This window comes from Larus michahellis, chromosome 15, assembly GCF_964199755.1.
Source record: "Larus michahellis chromosome 15, bLarMic1.1, whole genome shotgun sequence".
NCBI lineage: Eukaryota > Metazoa > Chordata > Aves > Charadriiformes > Laridae > Larus > Larus michahellis.
Window position 1 is genome coordinate 14,284,713 of NC_133910.1, and position 19,435 is coordinate 14,304,147.

Consider the following 19,435-nt stretch of genomic DNA (forward strand, 5'->3'; position numbering starts at 1 on the left):
GTAGCTGAAAAACAGAAATGTAAAATCAGATTAAATGACACAGCTCAAATAAATGCTGCTAAAGAGGAAGAGGAGCACAAAATAAATCGTATTTCTCTGGCAAGGAAATGGGCCATTTTCTGCCAGGCCTCCCTAATTGCTACAATAACCCACATTTATGCAAAGGCAGATTGTTATTTTTCTGCTTGCTCGTTGAGTGTGTTAGTGACAGATGGTGGACTTAATATTCACGGATTTGGGTTATTTTTGGGGGGGAAGTGTGTTTGTGTGTATACATATTTGGGTAGCTGAGTTTGAAGAAGTCAGCCCTTGCAGGCGGTTTTAGGGGTGCAGGTTCCTTTTTCTCTAGGGCGGTTGCCCCGCATCCAAATGATCAAAACAGCAACATCTGCTTAAAAAAAAATTATGAAAAAAAAAGCCCCACCTCGCTGGGGGTGAGGGCGGTGAGATGAGGGGATCAGACACCTGAGGGCGGGCAGGGATCACCCTCAGGGCTGCCCTCCAGCTGCCGCCGCCGGCCGGGGCAGGCTGAGAGCCGCGGGCCCTGCCGTGACGGGACCCCGACGGGACCGGGGCCGGGCGGCGGCTCCCTCCCGGCGCTGCCAGCGAGGACCAGAGCGGCCGCGCTGATTGCAGCCTGCGCCTGCGCAGTGCCGGCCTCTTCCCCCCGCCGCCATCTGCGCCTGCGCAGTGCGGCAGAGCTGTCAACCGCCCCCCGCCCCGCTCCGCCACCGCCTACCCGCGCGGCGCCGCTCGGGCCATTTTGCGGTGCGATGAGGCGGGAGCGGCGGTGAGAGTAGCGCCCGTCCCGCCTCTCTCCGCAACCCGCCTCATCTCACCGGCGACCGCCCTAGCGAAGGGTTGAAGGGAGCCCAGTCAGGGCACAGAGAGACACCGAGCGCCCCCCGCCCGCCTGCTCTCCCCTCAGCGCGGCGGAGCCATGAGCTGGGGCACGGAGCTGTGGGTGAGTGAGGGGAGGTAGGGAGCGGGGCTGCCGTTGCGGCCGTTACCGCGGAGCGCGGTGCCCGCCCTGTCTCATAACGGTCCGTGAGGTGCCGGGGGGGGGCGGCCGGGGCTCGGCGAGGGAGGGAGGGAGGGAGGGAAGGCGGGCTGGGGGCTGCTCTCTCTGGAAGGGGGTTCCCCCCTTTGTAAAAACTTTTGCTGGGGGAATCCTAGCGGAGACTTGTTAGTTTTACACATTTTCTTCAGTAAAATAAAATAAATATGCTTAACGGCACGAAAAGCGACGGCGGTTGTGGAGGGGAGGGAGGTGGGTTCTGCGTGTGGCCGTTGCCAGAGGCCGGAGGAGGCTGTGAGGGGGATCTGTGTGCCGGGGGTCCTGTTTCAGGAGGGGGAGCTGCAAGTGGGGAAAAGCCAGATGATAAAATTTCCTCTGGCTGTTCTTAAGGGCTTTCTCTCCGCGGTCGTTCCGAAGGACGGGGGTTTTTATCAAGAAGAGTTTTCTGTTGTGTGTAAATAAGTGTGTTTTAATGGTGGGGAGGTTTTCAATGTCTAAAGCTCCTTGACTGTTTTTGAAGTGAACCTGGGAAGAGTAAATACATTTGGTTTACGGTGGAACATTACTGGAAATGTCAAACCGTGGAAAGTGGGTAATAGCGATTTGAAATAATCCCTTGCTGATGTGAGAAATTAAGGGTCGGCGGATAAAAGAAGTCTTGAAAGGCAGGAGAGAGATACATATTCAATCACAAAGAGGACACGGTGCAGCCATGTTTGGCAGCGTGATGGTGGAGCATGGAGCAAAACCTGTTATCGAGGGCTTGTAACAGTGGGCAGGAGGCACTGAAAGCGGTGGTTAATGCCGTGGTGGGACATTAAAAACCTTGGGACAAATCTGTGCTTGGGAGGGGGGGGAAGAGGAAAACGGAGACGGTGTTTTGAATGGAGAAGTCAAGAATGAGTGGTAGAGGGTCATCTGGATTGCAAAGCACTGCAGGATTTTGCTCTTGGGTTCATCTCCCTGTGGCTAGTAACCAGGGCAAGTTAAGACATAAACATATCTAAGCTTTTAAACTGTCCCTGTATAGAAATGGTTATTTTAGATGTGCTAATTGCTGTCCTTTCTGGATGCATTGCTGGCCTATTCTGGCAGACAGCTAAGTAAGCATCCCGTTTTGCTGTGACATTGTAGTCATGTTATGGCTAGATCTGGTTAGAACTAGACAGTAAATTAGGGAGCAAATGCTCACTGAGAGGTTATTGTGGTATGTTTGTATATTCCAGAGAAAGAAAGGTGATACATACTGATGAAATGCTGTAGTGATGCTATATTGATTCATCAGTATATAAACAGCTCAGCTGCATGGGAATGTTTATGGGGAAATCTGCAGTTGCCTTCTTTTTCTGCATCTTGGATATTTTGTGAGGAGATGGAATAGTTTGGGTGGAATTAAAGTAAGAGTCAGAATAACAGTTTTGTCAGAGGAAAATAAATTCTGGATTCTCAAGATGGACTTCGTTATTTTTGCATTCTTAAAAGTGTGTAGGCAATACTGAGATGTTTCTGCACAATAACAGTAGTAGTAGAGTAGTGCTTATAAATAGTTGTTTCTGGTTTATGTAATCTTTGCAGGTGTATATGCAGTTATATATTTGTCTTCTGTAACAATTACAGGCTGCTTTTGTATCTTTTTGTTTTTTCCCCCCCAGAAATTTTATTGGTGAAATTATTGTCTCCAGCAGCATCAAAGTGTTATTTTTCACGTCTTCAATGTAGTACTTTGGGAAGAGTAGCAGGTTACTGAGGAAAAGGGTTGGACCAAAAGATTAAATGATTCTAGATACAAAATTGGCAGGAGTTGCTTTACTGGGCAGAGCTTTGAAAACACATCAGTTTCCAGTGCTTTGGGTATTTTGGGTATTTAGGCCAAAATGTTGATTTCTCTCTGCATGTTTTTCCTTTCACTGGGAAAGGAAACCACACAACCAACTTGTATTTAATGTATACTGTCTCCTTTTGTTGATCATAGCATGCTTTGTTTGTTTGTTCGTTTTGGTTTTTTTTTAACAAAATTAAATTTTCATTCACCTTAGAACTTGGTATTAGTTTTAAGAAATCAGGTAATAGGTATTTAGGAACAGGTGCTGTAAGCAACAAAGGCCTGGTTTACCATGTGACTGGTATATATATGATTTGATGCAACCGTTTGATGGACTGAAAGCTGAAGCAGTAACAAGTGTTTCCAACTGTAATCTAGGAATTTCTTAGAAAGATTAGTGGTGTTTGGTCAGGCTTGACTTGCACCCTGTATCTCTGATGTGCTGATCTATCAGACTGGATGCGTGTTTATGATTGACCCCTTTAAATGTAGCAAAGCGGAAGTAAAATCGAGCTTGCTCTTTAGAGCATGTAGAATGTTAATGTGCATGGATTTATGTAGAATTTCTGTTAGTTCCTGGAAAAAAAAGCGTTGGTTGCAGAAAGCCTCGTACTTCAGAAGGAATGAAATCCCTTCAGCAAAATGTAAGTTATTCCCAAGACAGACTTTTAGCCTCATGCTGTGATGTGATTGTATTCTGTGCCTCTGGCTTGCAAATCCTATTGCAAACTTCGTATTGATGTTTCACTTGAATCTAGACTTCTGAGTTGCATCTTAAGATTGGCCCTGTAGAGTGTAAACGGCCCCATAACCAGCAGAATTATTAGAGGTACTAATGCAGCTTTTGTATCCTGTATGAGGCTAAATGCTTGGGATAATGAGATCATCTGGGGCCTCCAAGCAATCCAGGGTTACAGAGCAAAATCTGAAGGTCTCATGTCACCATCTGGGTGAGTTTGCCATGTGTAAGCATGCTCTACAGGGCGGCAGCAGCTGCCCTGCCTGCTGTGCAGTTTGTCAGTCTATCCAGCCCTCCCAAAAGACTTTCTGCCTGTTGTACTTGAAGCATAGAGGAGCCGGAGGAAGATGTGGTGGGTAAAGGACAAAGTACAGTCACAGGACTTGAACTATTTTGTTTTTCACCCCAGTTCAAGAGTAGCATTAATGGCTAGCAGGTAGAAGGGTAGAGTAGATACTTATTTCATGCCTGATTCTTGAAATTGGCAATGTTATCTAAATACTTAGCTAATGTAAGTGCTAAGTAAAGATTACTTGTACTGGTGTAGAGACCCAACTTGTACCTTCATCCGGCTATGCTTTGAGGGCAACAGGCTGTAAAAGCATACTCGGGTCTCTTTCACCCTTTCCCTCTCTTGAGTAATGGGGAAGAACAGGGAGCATGGCACATACAGCTATTCTGAGGGTGCTTTAGCTGGTAAAATGCTACTGTGTGCTACACTTCCCACCAGCGTTCTTTTTTGTGGTATGAAGCCCTTGAAGCAAGTGGTAGGAAGCACATAGCAAACTGAGCTAAAACTAACCTCAGCTCTTCAGTCCTTGTCTTCTGAGTGAAGGAAGCTGTGGCTGCATGGTTGGTATATTGAAGAGAATGAACTGTCTTGATGATGAGTTCTGGTACAGTATGTAGTTTGGGGGAGCTACGTGTAAATTTGTAGTTAAGTGGTCCAGGAAAAACTCTTGTCTCTTCAGAACACTGTCACACAGCATGCCAAGTGCAAGCGGTAAAGTGATTAAATGTGGGAAGATTCATCTTTTTGTTATGAATGTTTCAGAGGTGCAGATGCTGTGGGTTTGTTGTTGGGGGTTTTTTGCACAGTCAGTGTAAAGTTTAAAAAAAGACCGGGGGGAAGGTGATTTAACCAAACTTTTCTTTGACTTTTGTGGAAATCTGGGTGTCTGCTAACAGCTGTCACTGCCCTTTCAATGTATGAGAAGGTGAATATTCTGTATTTGCAAAGGACTTAATTTGCAGTCCTTACGCAAAGGGCTCTGTTGGCGAACTCCTCATGTGAGTGATACTTTGGGGACTGCACCTTTTGTTTGTAGAGTATATGGTTATTTTTGCTGTATAAAGTTCATTCCTCGTATAAACCTTTTTGTGGTTTAGAACATTATTATTTTCAGTAATAGTCATTTCTTAATTCACAGTGGGATTCTGGTAGGCTGTGTTCTCTTGGCTAGATCCTCATTGTCAGATGATGAAAAATAGGTGGAACTTGGAACTTGAAGGCCCCACTTGCTATCTGTAACTGATAAATCGTTTCCTCTTTCAGTATTTGCACCTCTATTTCATCAGCAGAATTTGTGTTTAAGCGTCTGTAATCTTGCATTTCTTAAATTTGCTTGAATGCAGTATTGTTCTTCGGTAGTATTTATAATGTCTGGGTGTTGCATATTGTGGTGACTCACATTCAGAAACCGTCTGGAGTACCTAGGTAATTTTGACCTTGGTGGCATTACATACATATTGGTTTTACCAGGGCACAGCAGTCAAATGTGATCTTAAATGAAGTCTCTGTTCGTGTCGGCTTGTTCCCCACAAGAGGATCTGCAGGACTGGATCTAGGCTTGATGTATTGATTCTTTTCTTAAGCCAACATCTAGTTTTATTGTATGCACCAGTATAGTTGATTGCATACAATAGATATTTATCTCTGTGTGTCATCCCACCCATCCCATTCTCACCTTGCCTACCCCCTGCCAGTTCTTTGGTTTTGGGTATTAACTGTTACTCTGGAAGGCTGAAAGGAAAAGGAGCTGGTTTCTGATGGGACAAGGACATAAATTGGAAGTATTCAGTCTCGCATGGGAAATCACACGTTAACTCTGATTATGAGTTGAGAGTTTCCATTATATAAGGTAATGGGCTGAGCCTTCAAAGGTGGGTGAATGAATTGTTTGCAGCTTAGAAAATCTTCTTCTGCAGTGACAGCAAATGCTCTTCTGAAAAGCATGTTTTATTGTAAATTGGCTGTGAATTGTTGTAATTTATTTGGCATTATTCAGACAACTGCTAGAGGCAGAGCTGTGCATCCCTGACCCTTTTCTCTTTATATTTAGTAGAATCTTGGTTTCTATTTAGTAACTTGTTAAAACCTCTATAAATTTCAGAGGCTGGAATTTCATCTACGAAAATATAATCCCAGAGTAAGGGACCCTAAAAGCAAATACAGTGAGAGGCTGGGGGAAAAAAAAGAAAGCGGAGGTCAGGAATAAACGCACCATATTTATAATTTTGGCTTGGTTATTCTAAGGCTCTTAGTAAAAGTTGTACACAGAGCGCAGGAGATGGGCACTTCAAAGCAGAATACACTTTTCATTAGCTAAGTATTCTGCATAGTTATTTGGACAGTTTTGAGGCAGCAAAATTGTCTGACGTTAGTATCTCCTCCTTATTTCAGAGTGGATCACTCACCATTTTAAGTGGTCAGCCTGTATATGCAGATTACTGAGTAAGAAATTGTTTATAGAAGCTGAATCATTACATGGTATCTTAATTCTGCAGTGCACACCTTAGTGCATTTGCCCAGCACAGGATGGTAGTTCAGGCTGCTGCAGCCTGTAACTATGTGCGTTTTAAAACTAGTGCTATTGTAGTCCTTTTCATTAATTTAAAAGTAGTTCACTTTTAAACTTTAAGATGTGTTGTGTGGGAACTCCCCTGCTGCTCATGGGAGCTGGTCGGAAGGAGAATGGGGTTAGGTGTGAGGTCCCTGTGTACGCCCCCTGATGTTTCCAGGCACTAGGAGTAGAAAGACACCTTTCTGGTACGTCAAGGAGTTGCTGGGTCTTTAATGGATGAATGTCTGAGTAATTTTGTTTACAATTCTGCTTTGCTTTAAGAAAGAGGATTTCTATAATATTGTCACCAGCCTATTCTTGTATTTCCTACCCATTCATTAAAGAGTAGGGAATTTACATTTTTTTCAGCATTAGTCAAGACTGCAGAATATCTTTTTTTTTTTCCTTTTCAGCCACAAACTCTTCCCATTTGTATTGTGTCTGTTTGAGATCCCCCGCCTTCTTGAACCATATGGGAAGGCAGTCAAACATGAGACGATGTTTTTCTGGACTCTGCAGCTCATTAGTGTTACTCATGTTGTGAAACATTCTTTTAAAGCAGAATTTCAAAAGCCATGCTCCACGTGAAGAGTAGGAGCCATTGCTGCACTGTAACATAATAACATGCTTTACATTATTGCCTTTGTTGATTGCTGGAAGGGTGACCTACTAATGAATTTTTGGAAATTCACTTTCATCCTGTTTGAAATAATGCTTCTGAGATTGGTTATACGTTGAATCCAATCCAGCCGTCAAAATCCAATGCTCTGTTGAGATTTTCCTTAGTGTTCATATAAATATGTTAAAATAACTTCCCCCTTCAGTATAATCATATGCTTTTCAGATTAAACTTCTCTTTCCCCTTCTATGCCTAGAAACTCTGCTTTTCCATGTCACTTCTTTTTAAACAATAAGCTGGTTAAATTGGTGAGAGGAGGAAAATCACTGTTGTCTCTTGACATGTTGCAGTCGTTGTTCTTTTTTAAAATACAAAATGGGAAAAAGTAGTAATAATATGTTGTATATATGCACGTATGTATGTACAGGATATGATGGTTGAAGTCTTTCTTCTTCAGTAGGTGTGGTAAGGGCGATTTGGATCCCTTTGGAATTTTTACATGATTGCTTTGCCTCTGTATTGTCCAGATAACCTTATTAACCCCCTCAGTAACTGCTTTTGACTCAGTGTAAGAATGATTTGTTGGCATTATTAAATAAAATGTTTCATTTTGCATCGAAAAATGGAAAAACTGTAGATGGGGTTTCTAGGTTACTTACAGCACAGAGCAGCGCAGTTAAAGTGCAAGAATGAAATGTTGATTGCCAGGTCTTCAATGCTGATCACTGAAGCAGACGTGCACGTTGTAAAGCATGTAAAGAAGCAGTTCTGTTGCAATGTTGTCCTTAATTTATTTGGGCAAGATTCAACCTAATTGGAAAAACAACCAGAAGAACAACAGCAGTCCCCTAGATGCCCTCTGAAACCCAGTAAAGCAATAAAACTTGAAAGGGAGTCTCTCAGGAATTAATGCCCAGTTTAGAAGGATGGTCCCCAATGAGCTACCAAGTCATCCAGATAGTCCTTAATCCTGAGGAAATGCTACAGTGGATTATTGTTCTTCTTGTAGTTGAAATAACATAGATTTCTTATGTTAAATATGTGTCACTTGGCAGTTTCTTGTTCAGTATTTTCAAGTGCGGCTGCTTGGTACGTAAAAAAGGTTTTAAAGTAAATCATTAAATTCTACCCTTTTAGTGAGGCAGACATGAGTGCTGCTAGTAGCGCTTATGTATCTGAAGGGGAAGGGTAGTTTGTAGTGTTTAGACTTACTCCTCTGTGGACAGCAGGTACAATTTCTCTCAAAGTATTCATTTTGTAGTTCAAAAATTTTACTTTTATTGCACTGAGTCTGTGGATATGCAGATAAAGGCATATTACCCGTGTGACAGGAGAATGATCGTCTTGCAGAGATATTGAGAATACTGCTTTTTCCTAACTGGACTCCTGGAGATTTTGATGCTCAGCTCCAATTATTACTGAGAAATTGCTTATTAGGTGCCTTGGACAGTTTTCCCTGTCTCAGCCAATATTCTAGACTGAGCTGGTAGCTCTTATTATTATGAAGGTTATTTAACACTTTCTGTTGAAGTAATCTATTTTCTACTGCTTAATTTTTTTTTTCAAGTTAGTATGCTCAGCCTGCAGTTTTCTTTTCTTTTCTTTTTTTTTTCTGCACCCGCCTCTTGTTTTTTGTATTTCAGATTAGTCAGGATTATTCCGATGTTACCAGGGCCAGTGTCTTGCATGTACTAAACAGGATGCCTCTTTCATTTTGGAAAGCTGTAGTGCTTCCATTCATTGGAACAAGGTTTTGAAAATTGTCAGACAATAGCTGTTGAACAGGGATATGCCTTCTGCTGTTCTTGAGAAAATCTGCCCAAATTAGGCAATCTTGCAAGTCTTTGGAAAAATATGACTTTGTGAGTGCTCAGTAAAAGATATTAATGCTGCAGTCTTCAGAAGTTCTAGTGTGTGCTGGGTACGTTTTGGCCTTGGAGGTGTTTTTGTGGGACAAGATGATGCAGTCACCCACAGAATAATTGAGTGTGCCCCAGTCTGGTCTTTGCAGGAGCGCAGCCAGGCTCTCCATGCCATGGCTTCTCAAGGCCAGGGTGGAGCCAGGTGGCCTCCCCTGCTCCCAGAAGGAAGAACAGTATTAAGGAAGAACAGTGTGGGTCAGTAGTTGGGAGAAAGCAGACTACAGCCAGGAGGGAAAGGGGATGAAAGGCATGGCTGCACTGAGTCATGTTAAACGCCCATTTGACCACTTATGCCTCCTTGATGGTAGCAGACTGGTTCTTCTCTTGTTATGGACTGGTTCTTCTCTTGTTATACTCACCTCAGGGTGAGGAGTGGGGGAAGAGGTGCTGTGGTTGGAGAGGAAACTAGCTGACTCAAGAGACCAAATGTTGCAGGGAAGGAGGATTAGAGATCAGACTAGGATCTAGTTACAGAAACTTGGAGCTGCTTGTCTAGGAACTGTTCTGTGATTGGAGTGGCGAGGCTGGTGGGAATGGGGTCGTTTGAGGAGAGACAATTCAAATTGGCAGTTCTGATAGTGAACTTGGGGAGGATGAGAGAACCAGGACTAACTGGGCAATGGAAACAGCAGGAATGAGCTCAGGAGGAGAAAGGGAATTCAAGCAAAAAAAAAAAAGAGGCAAGGAACTAGTAACAAGGAAACAGCTTGGATAAAGAGCATGTGGAGAGAGCAGGGCTGGAGTCTGAGTAGGACAGGTGGGATTGTGACTGTCAGACAGGATGTGCAATGAGATTAGCGTGTCAGGAACAGCAAGTCAAGAGTTTGATGGGATCAGGAGAAAGTGGCAGTGGGTGCATGAGGGGAAGGAAGAAGCATGGGGCAAAGGATGAAGATTAAAAAAGAACTAAACCAGAAAAGTAGTGAAGGGACCTAGCAGCCCTCTTTTGCATGCTTGGCTTTGTAGCATTGCTATTTTTATGTGGCTTTTTCCATGTAACATTTAAGTAGAGTTGGTTTACTGGTTTGAATGTATGTACATTGATTTCTGTGGTTGCATTTTGCACCTTTACTCACTGTGGAAGAATATTTGACCATATCCCCAAATGGGAGCTTTATCCAGGAGTGTGTGCACTGTTGTTTTTCATCCACTCGTTCCATGCAGAAAGCCTTAAGGAATTGTTTAGCAAATAGATTTAAAATGCATTTAGATAATATTTTTCACTCTGCATTATGCTTTCTCTTATGCAGAGATAAATGCTTTAACGCATTTATCTTGTATTTACAAAAGGGAAAAAATGATTGGCATGCAGCAGTGAGTGAATGGAAGTGTGTTTTCTCAAACAAAAGTTAAATGGGGAAGGGAAATATTTCTTGCCCTCTTGAGAGCTGTTGATCTGTCAAACCCTGGTCTTATACGAGTGGCATTCATTAAGACTGTTTAACTATGGTTTTGCTGTAGTAAAAGGAAAACTGGCAGTGGATGAACCGTGAGAGCTGTGATGGAGTACTACATAAATATTTTTCACCCATCCTGCCTCTCTCTCACAGGTATAACAGTCTGAGATACTTTTGGTCGTGTGTTGGCACTGGAAAAGCTTAAAAATAAAGGGTGAGAGGAAGGGATTGTATGTGCTGGTCAAGAGCCTTTATTTCCCCACAACTCTTTTGAGTTGTGCAACATTCATGTTTCACAGAGGATGTTTTTTGGCATATGTTCGTACCTTAACATGTAAAAGCTGAAAAAGTGTGTAACACAGCTTTACTTCAGCGTTTGCTGTGTGAAAAAGCTCTAAGCAAACATTTCAGTAGCGTATATGTTGGTTTGTAGCTTCTTTGGTAACTTTGCTTGAAGACACTGTCATCAGCTGATCAGAAAGGCTGCATCCTCCTGAAGGACAGACAGCCTACCCATGGTGATCAAAGCATTCAACACGTAAAGATTCCTGTTGCAGGCTTTACCTGAAAACCCAAATTGTAAGCGGAGCAAATGCACCAGCTATCCTTTAGGTAATGAGAATGCATATCACATGACATGTGTGACACTGTTCCTATTTAAATCAGTGCCCTGGGGATTTACAGCCTTATTTTTGGAAGGAGGTGGGGAGTGTATAGCTAGGTTCCAACTCTATTTAAAGATAAAATAATGTTTCTCTGGCTGTGTGGCTGCACGCAGTCTTCTGAGACGCAACGAAGTAGCCCAGGAAACAACCCTGGAAGGGTGGCAGCATGCATCCATTCCTGGTAAAGCACAATATGAACTGTGAGCACCTCTGCACCTCCTCTTCTGGATAATTGTGGGATGGTTTTTCTTTTTGCATTGTGGCTTTTGCTATCATTCTTGTCTGTGTCATCCTTATACTTGTATTATGTACAAAATCGTTGGAAGTTCCTTTTCCGGAGGTTCAGTATGATTGACATAAACTATCTTGAAATAGGAAAGCTGTAGTTGTTGAAGAAGACAATTTTTGCAAGAAATGGGCTGTTATGAAACACATGCACCTAATTTAGGCATCTTTGGAGACTGGATCTGCATAATTGTTGATGCTCTTCGAAAACGCTTAGTCTTGAACAGAAAGCTTGCGTACCATAGTGCCAGCATTTAAAGGTTGTGGGAGTGTGTTGAATTGTTCCAGCTAACAAAAGCCTTTGCTGAGCTAAACAATACAAATACAAATATTTCACTTGGTTATTAGCAGTTGAGGGGAAGTACTTGATAGTTAGGGAACAGCATGACAAAGTAGCACATTCCATTCACGCAAAGGTCAGAAGACATTTGCTTTTATATGATATGTATGGGTTTCATGCATATCACTATAAAAGTTGTGTTGACTCCAATGTTGAATCTGTTGTTGGCTTGGTGTAGTCATCTTCTGTGGTTTGCTTCTGGGTTAATCTCTGGGAACAAAATATCTGGAATACTGACAGAGTAGTAAAAAGTTAGACTCCATACTTGAAGAGTTGAACAAGTAAAAAAGTGTTGAAACAGTGGAAATTCTGAACCCTTTTTTATAATTAAAATGCAAGATTCAAGTGCTTTTTTCTTTATTCATGATACATCAGCACATGCGGTGTTTGGAAGTTGCTGGTCAGTGGAGCAATATTGATTTCCCTCTGGGGGCAAGGCATTCATCTAACCTTCTCAGCAGGAGGTGAGATTGATTCCTTAATCAGAATAGCAACAATCCATCTTGAAGCTTCCTCAAGGTATTAGGGGTAAATTAAACAGTCTGGGACTAATGTGTAAGCCCTAATGCACTTCAAGAGGCTTTCTTGGATAAGGAGAATTTTGAAAATAATCAGAAGATGAACCCAAAACTAAAAGCAAAAAGCCACAGGCACAAATCACCCTTAAAAAAGGGGACTATAATACATTTTCTTTGTGTGGTGCAGTGCTTAAAGCTCAGATTCTCTTAGGGAAGAAAAGAAAAAATGCATGAACTACATAGCTCTATTCACGGCATTACATGTATAACTTGTTTTCTCTCCTTTGTGTATGTGTTCCATAGCTGTTCCAAAAATAGATACGGTCACAAATATTAAATTAGTAGAATTAAGCATCTTAAAGCCAGGAAATACACCATTTTTTAACCACAGCCACTACTGAGGAAATGTCTGTTCCTAAGTATATTGTATTATGTCTTAATTTTCCAAAATTTTAAGAATGTGTTTACTTGTGTGCATTTGCAGAGTCTATGGTTATGCATTAATTTCTTGAGGATAAAAACGTCATGGTTGCATTCAGTTTTTCTGGAAGTCATTTCATTAACTTGTATGAGGAATGAAACATTATGACTGTGCTTTAGTCTGTATATTAAGTGCCCATAAGAAAGAATTAACTATAATGTGCCAGTGATCTTGTTGGATATGCTTACTGATCATTATGAATGTCATTCATATACAGGAGTACTCAAAAAATAAAAAAATAAAAAAAAATGGGGTAGACCACATGGCATTTCTTCAGTCTTGCTCTTAGTTCTTTTCTTAGCCACTTTGTCTCGTTCCACCTCAGTCTGCACACCAAGTCAGGGAAGCTGTAACTTTCCTTCTACGAAATACTGGGATCCTTCCTATAAGGGAACAAATATATTTGGAAGGCCTGAGGACTTTGTAAAAGCTGGAATGTTTTAAGGTGACTCTTTGTTAATAACATCTGTGAAGACATACTGAATGTCCCTGGTAGAAGTTGGCAGGTGCTCTGCCAGAGTATTCTAGCACAACATAAACTTTCTTGGTCCTACTGGTTCATGGCCCATGGGTTTGTGTTTGCAGACAAAACTCTGTTATACAGGGAGATGGCTTTAAACTTTAGGGTTTGTGAAAAATAAGGTCTTTCACTTTTTTGGCTGAGGGCAATGGCAGTTTCAGTCAACATTTGGACCAGAGTTGTAGTTTCCAAAGACTATTTTAAATGGAAGGTATTGTCATTATGACAGCTGAAGAGCCCTGGATGACCTTGTTGCCCTTGCTATGGGAGGGGATGTTCTTGTCAAATGACGAGAAATTCCTTTTCTTTCCCTACCCCTCTGTGTACATAGGTAAGCATGCGTTTGTTTTCTTCTTTCCGTCTCTTCTGCATCAGTCTGGTTCAGAGGCCAAGCTTGCTTTTCCTGCTTGGCAGATAAAGCATCTAGTAGATTCAAGTCAATATCCTCTTTCATATTTTTTAGATGATTCAACTTGTCATCAAGCAAATGGTCTGTTGTAAAATAGTTGGGGAATCATGGGACGTTCAGGGAATGGTGCCGAGAAGCTCCATTTGCTGTATGAAGATCAGTAGCTCTGATCCATCCAAGTCAAAGGTTGGACAGAAGGTTCCTGTTTGTTCTTCAAACAAAGGCATTTTTTCTGTGTTTGGGCGCTCCTTAATCCAACAGACAAAGCAGCAGCAATGTAATGGATGAAAGCTGAAGTAAGCAAAGCATAGATAGAAGGAAGAGCGAAAGGTGAAGAGGAGGAGGGCTGGCACATCGTTAGTGGGATAGTGGGAGTTAAAACAGATTGCCAAGGGACTGGTAGACTTTCTGTCAGAAGGAGCAGCTGTATATCGAGATTAGAGTCTGTGGGACCACTGTAAGCTTTGGATGTCCGTGGTCGTGTTGTGCCAATGGTTGCATGGAATCTATTTCACATCCACATTAAAAAGAAAATAGAACAAGGAGTATTTTTTTTATCTTCCTGTCCCAAGATAAAATGCTAATTACTGTTGTATAAACGAGACAATACATTAACTTAGCGTCTGTGTTTTGAAATGTTTGACTTAAAGTTTGTAAACCATGTGATTTTCTTCAGCCTAGACAGAAGAGTACAATGCAATAGGAATTGTAAAGGTAACAAGAAAGTAAAGATATGAAAAGTTCATATAACTTTGGGGATTTTACCTGTAGGGAAATTTATTTTCATGAAACATTTGCACTGATGTAAAATGCTGCTATTTCTCTTTATTAGTATATCTGTTATTTTAGAAATTGCTTGCATTTTGTACTATTGTTCAATTAAACATTTTATGAAGGACTGAACCTTATTCTGCAGCCATTACCTTTATGAGTAATATCAATTATTTCAGTGCAGGCTTTTTGTTTATGCATCCATTGTGTCTGTCTGCATTATGTCTTCAGCTTTTTTTGAGGTGAATAAGAAATTTAGATCATTGTGCTTCATTTAGTAATGCTGACTCTGCTCTCTGAACATCTGTCACTGTTTGCATCAATGTCTGTGCAAGGCAGGGTGATATTCTGAACCTTCATTGCATTTCAGGCATGTTCTTTTCTAAAGCGTTTAAGTCTCTAGTTTCACAACTAGGAAACCTCTGGTAAAGTAAATTTTCTCTTTTCTGATGTTCTGCAGCAGGATGAGTTGTTTTGTTAATATCCCATTATCTTCTGCTATCCCCCCGTGCATCTTAACTTCCACAAGTAGATTATTTATTCTCAAAAAGCCTGTTCTTTTTCTGTTTCTCTCTGGAATTACTCATAAGATTAACTCATCTCACAAAGTACTTCAGAATTTGCAGTGTATGTTTCCAGAAACATCGACTAAAGTGTAGTGTGATAACCTCCGGCAGGCTTGAGTGCCAGCTCAGGAAGTGTCATGTTTGATGAAGGAAGGTGTCTTACAGATCAATTGAATATAGCAAGTATCATAGGAGCAGCAAATAACTTACTCTGGGTCTAAGACTCCAGAGCACTAGAAGGGGGCTTGCTGATAGTAACTTGGTATTTTAATATAATGGCAAGACTTTTTTTTTTCCTAAAAAGAATAAATATGTTTTGAGGTGGGGAGTTTTCCCAGGTTGTATTTGCCCTGATGAACTGTCATATCCAAAGTCAACATCTTTTACACAAAAAATGAGACCTTTGCCTTTAGTATCTTCTGCTTTGAAACTAAATGCTCTAATAACATCTCATTCCAGTAATGACTTAGAAGTGCATCTAGCAAGACTCTTGAGGAACGCTTCTCAGTGTAGCACTTAAATGTCTTCTGCTGTTTTAATAAGTGCATTGCTTAAAGTGTTGTGCTGTTTCAGAAGTCCTGCTTATTTTTTTTATTTTTTATTTTATGAACCTGGGAGGAGTTGTCATAGCAGTTATTCCTGGAGATCCAGGTTCCCATTGTGGTAGGTAGGCATTGTGTAATCCAGGCATCGATGGGCCCTGTCTTGGAAATTGTGTGATAGGAGTTAAAGACCAGCAGGATGGGAAGGATGGAGCGTATGTCTCTCAAGGACCTGGAAATCGTCCACAGGTGTTAAACCGCTCCCATCTCATTAATGACTTTTCTGGTCTGGGGAAAAAGACAGTAATTTCTCTCGCACCCACGTTTGTTATGAAAGTTCTTATGTGTTGTGAAATTGTAAACTACTGAATAGTTACTGTACTCCGAGACTAAGTTAGAAGGTAAATAGAGGGTATCTATTTTATTATATCTTCTTACACTGAAAATCAATATAGTGTGCTGATACATAACCAAAATAAATTCTCTATACTAGAATTGCAGTGTCCAGTGAATTCTATAAAAAGTCTGTATGTCTGACAGCCACGTTTCAAAGAATTATTTATCCAATGTACTAATTAATTCCCTTCAAATAAATAGTCAGGCAAAAAATGAAATACATCGTCATCAATATTTAATGGCACCTGCTTAAAACCCTCCCAGTCTAGACTTTTGAAGTTGTGTGGGGGTGATATTCACACATCTCTGATAAAGAGAGGATGGAATGTGTGTGTGTCTGTGTTTTCTTTTTGTTTAAGAAGTTAATTGCTTACTCCTTAAAGATGTAATTGTGTGATGCCCTACATGGCCCTGCTCAAAAATAATGGGCTGGAGGAAACAGCTTCATCTCTCGTTGTGGGCCGTTGCACCATGAATACACATTTGGATGTTACTAGAAAGGGAGTTTCTGTTTCCCGAGTGGGATGAGTTGGTCTCCACCTTTCAGCATGTAGGCTCTTCCAGTTGAAGCAAGCGTGCAGAACTAATACTGAAAGCGGGCTATATTTTTTCTCTTGCTTCAGGAAAGAGCGAGCCCAAGTGACTGACATCTTATTCTGCACATCACATTGTTTCCTGTTCGGCTGCTGGAACAACACAGCTACAAGCTGACCTAAATTTATGGTTCTCTTGCGAGATGCCGGTCTGCTCTTGAGCTCTTTGCAGTATTTTTATATGTGAACTGGCTGTATTCATTGTTACTGCTATGTTATCAGCTGCTTATTTTGAATGGCAGGCTTATGGAGAAGTGAATTCGTAACAGATTTGCATATGATTTGTGGGCAGTGTTTATTCCAAATAGACCTGTAGAGTTGGGGATTCTATTACTTTCTGGAATTGAAACAAACATTTATTAGATTTCCTCCCACAATAGTGGTAGAAAAGAGCAGCATTCCGCTTGCCACCATCCTCTTTTGATACTTCATGGTTTGTTATTGCTGTGATAGGAAAACACAAGCTGCACATTATAATGTAAGCATTCCCTCTGTTTATTTTTTGTTGTTGTTGTGGTAGCCTTCTACTTCATCTTCCAAGAATGTGAGAAGAGTGGAAATCAGGATCGCATATCTGTGTAGTTTTATTCACAAAATTTCACCATGTGTGCTCTGTGCCATAATACTGTCTCAAAACTTAACTAGCAGCTCTCCATTACTTCTAATATGAAGATTTTAATAACATTGAACTATAGTTTTTATTAGTCCTTTAACTAATAACATCACAATTTACGTGGTGTGGTGGTCTTGTTTTCTTGTTTATCTTCAAGACAGAATGCTTTTTATTGCCGTCCCAGTAATCAGTCCAAAGTACAGCAAGCAGCTTTGCTCTTTAAAAACTGTAGCGCCCTTTCAGAATATATCTTCGGTGCCTCAGATTTTTTCAGCCTGCTAACACATTCAGAACACAGGACAAGCAGCTTAAGATCTGAATGAGATTGTTCACCAAATGAGTTGGTGCAGCATATTAATTTGCTAGCACTTCTAAATGCCTGCAGTGTTACAAGAGCCTGCAATGTCACTAAAATACCAGGAGCTTTGTTGGCTCTAAACTCCTTAAAAGAGAGTTTTAAATTCTTGTCTGCTTGCCGTAGCCTTACCAGCTTTATAAGGAATTTTGAGATCTGTATTTGCAAAATGTTAGGCGTCCTGGGCTTAGCAAAGTTAGTAAGAATCTTTTCCTGGTAGTATTAATTGTCTTGGATTTTCATTGTTCTCTGGGTTTTACTGCATAGTTCATTATTTTGTGAGGCTCCTACTAGTGCTTTTATCTAGACGCCAGTGGCTACATTTATTGCATGTTTTGGTATGTGCTTAATCTCGATGGATAGTCTGGTTGAAAAAATAGTTGCTTTTACGGTTAGGTAAACTAACATAATGTGATTTTGTGGTTTTAATAAGAATGGATGCAGTCAACTTGATTTTTTTTTTTATGTGTACTTTCCATTCCATCTTAAGTTCGTAAGTGGGTATTTAAATGCAAGAGTAGAACTGATATGACACTTTTCCTCTTTGTGCAGTAAAGCAACCCACCCCCCCAACAGTATTTTGTCTGGCAGTTCTTGGAGAAGAGGGCTATGATCGAGTTTTTAAAACTACAAAAAATTTCAAACCTTAGAAGTTTACTTTTGAGGTCTTAAAATGGATGCTTTTAGTCAGAGATTGAACGCAAACATTTTAGTGAAAGCTGCCTGGATGAGTAAAGCATAACATTACTACCTGCTGCAGCAGAACTTCCATCTGAGGTTTATGAACTGGTACCGATTCACTCTTCAGAACTGGGAGTTGAATATAAAGCTATTGCAGATGCATGTTTAGGAATGGAATTTAAAAAAACAACCAACCAACCAACATTTCGTGCTGTCCCTTGTTTCAGTGATACTGGATTTAGGCAAATACATAGTACTGGAAGATGGGATGGGCAGAAGGAAGTGGTCAGACTGATGTAACATATGTGTGGCTTTTAATCTTAGTCCCAGTAAGCACTGTTTTAAATTGGGTAGTGCTTTTCTTCATGACTGTGTCTAAAAACTAGATTAATAGAAGATGACTGTTGTAATTCCCATTAGGGTTGTGAAAATGCATGCTTATTCAAGTGTTGTGAAGGCTCGAAGTCTGTATCATGGTACCGTCATTGTTAATAGCATGAGTTCTAAAATACTCACATGGTTTTTTTTGGAGCCCAAGGACATGAGATTGTTGCCGCAAGAAAACTACCTTTTGCTCAGGTAGACTGGCCTATCCAGCTGATAAGCAGAATATCCTTGCTGAGGGAAGCAGTCCTTACTTAAAAGGATATCACTTTTCTTGCTCAGGATGGCAAAACGTTATTTATTCTTGATGCTTAGGTTTCAAAGTCATGTTGGTCAAAAGAAAGTGTAATTGTTGATTTGTTTCTGTAAAATATTCTGTTTCACTTTGAGAGGCTGGAGGCTTTGTAGGGAACCAGGCTAGGAGGCTTGCACAGTCAGTAGATGCCCTAGTTCTAGAAACTGTAATTTTAGGTTATCTTGGTTAGCACAGCATGGTTAACAGAATGAACTTGAGCTTTGTCCGTTGGGGCTTAGTGTGGCCTTACTACAGCATCTTTGTGGGACAGTCAGCAAACCACTGTGTCTTGCTCGCTGTGCTGTGCTTCCCAGCTTGTCTCTGATTTCTCTGTGAACTGGTTCCTGTTTCAGATCTGTTGGGTGTAAAAGCAGCACTTAGCACAACAGGGCTGCTGTTAAGAGCTGGAGGATCTTTGCTGCTGCTACAACTTGCTTCAAATGCTCTGATCAGGTCGTGGGGTGCTTAAAATTTGTGGATGGTAGAGAACATTGTGTTACAAAACTGTTTCTGTATGTTTCATGAGTGTCATGTTTATAAGATGGGAAACATTGATTTCTTCCCATTTTACAAAGCTCGGTGACACATGATCTCTCCATTCTTATGGTGTGAATTTTTGTTAGTGTGATGGAGTTAAATTTACCTCTTTCTCTTTAGATGC

The 19,435-nt window shown here is 41.0% G+C and overlaps 1 protein-coding gene across 24 annotated transcripts in view; it reads left to right on the forward strand.

Moving 5' to 3' along the window:
* The first annotated feature begins 687 nt into the window (after positions 1-687).
* The window catches only part of FNBP1 (formin binding protein 1), a 102,575-nt gene continuing 83,827 nt past the window's right edge, over positions 688-19,435 (forward strand). For all 24 annotated transcript variants that reach the window (XM_074608589.1, XM_074608601.1, XM_074608593.1 and 21 more), the window contains exon 1: positions 688-964. In XM_074608589.1, the coding sequence (XP_074464690.1) occupies positions 941-964 (24 nt within the window). In that variant the 5' untranslated portion in view covers positions 688-940. The remainder of the gene's footprint in view (positions 965-19,435) is intronic.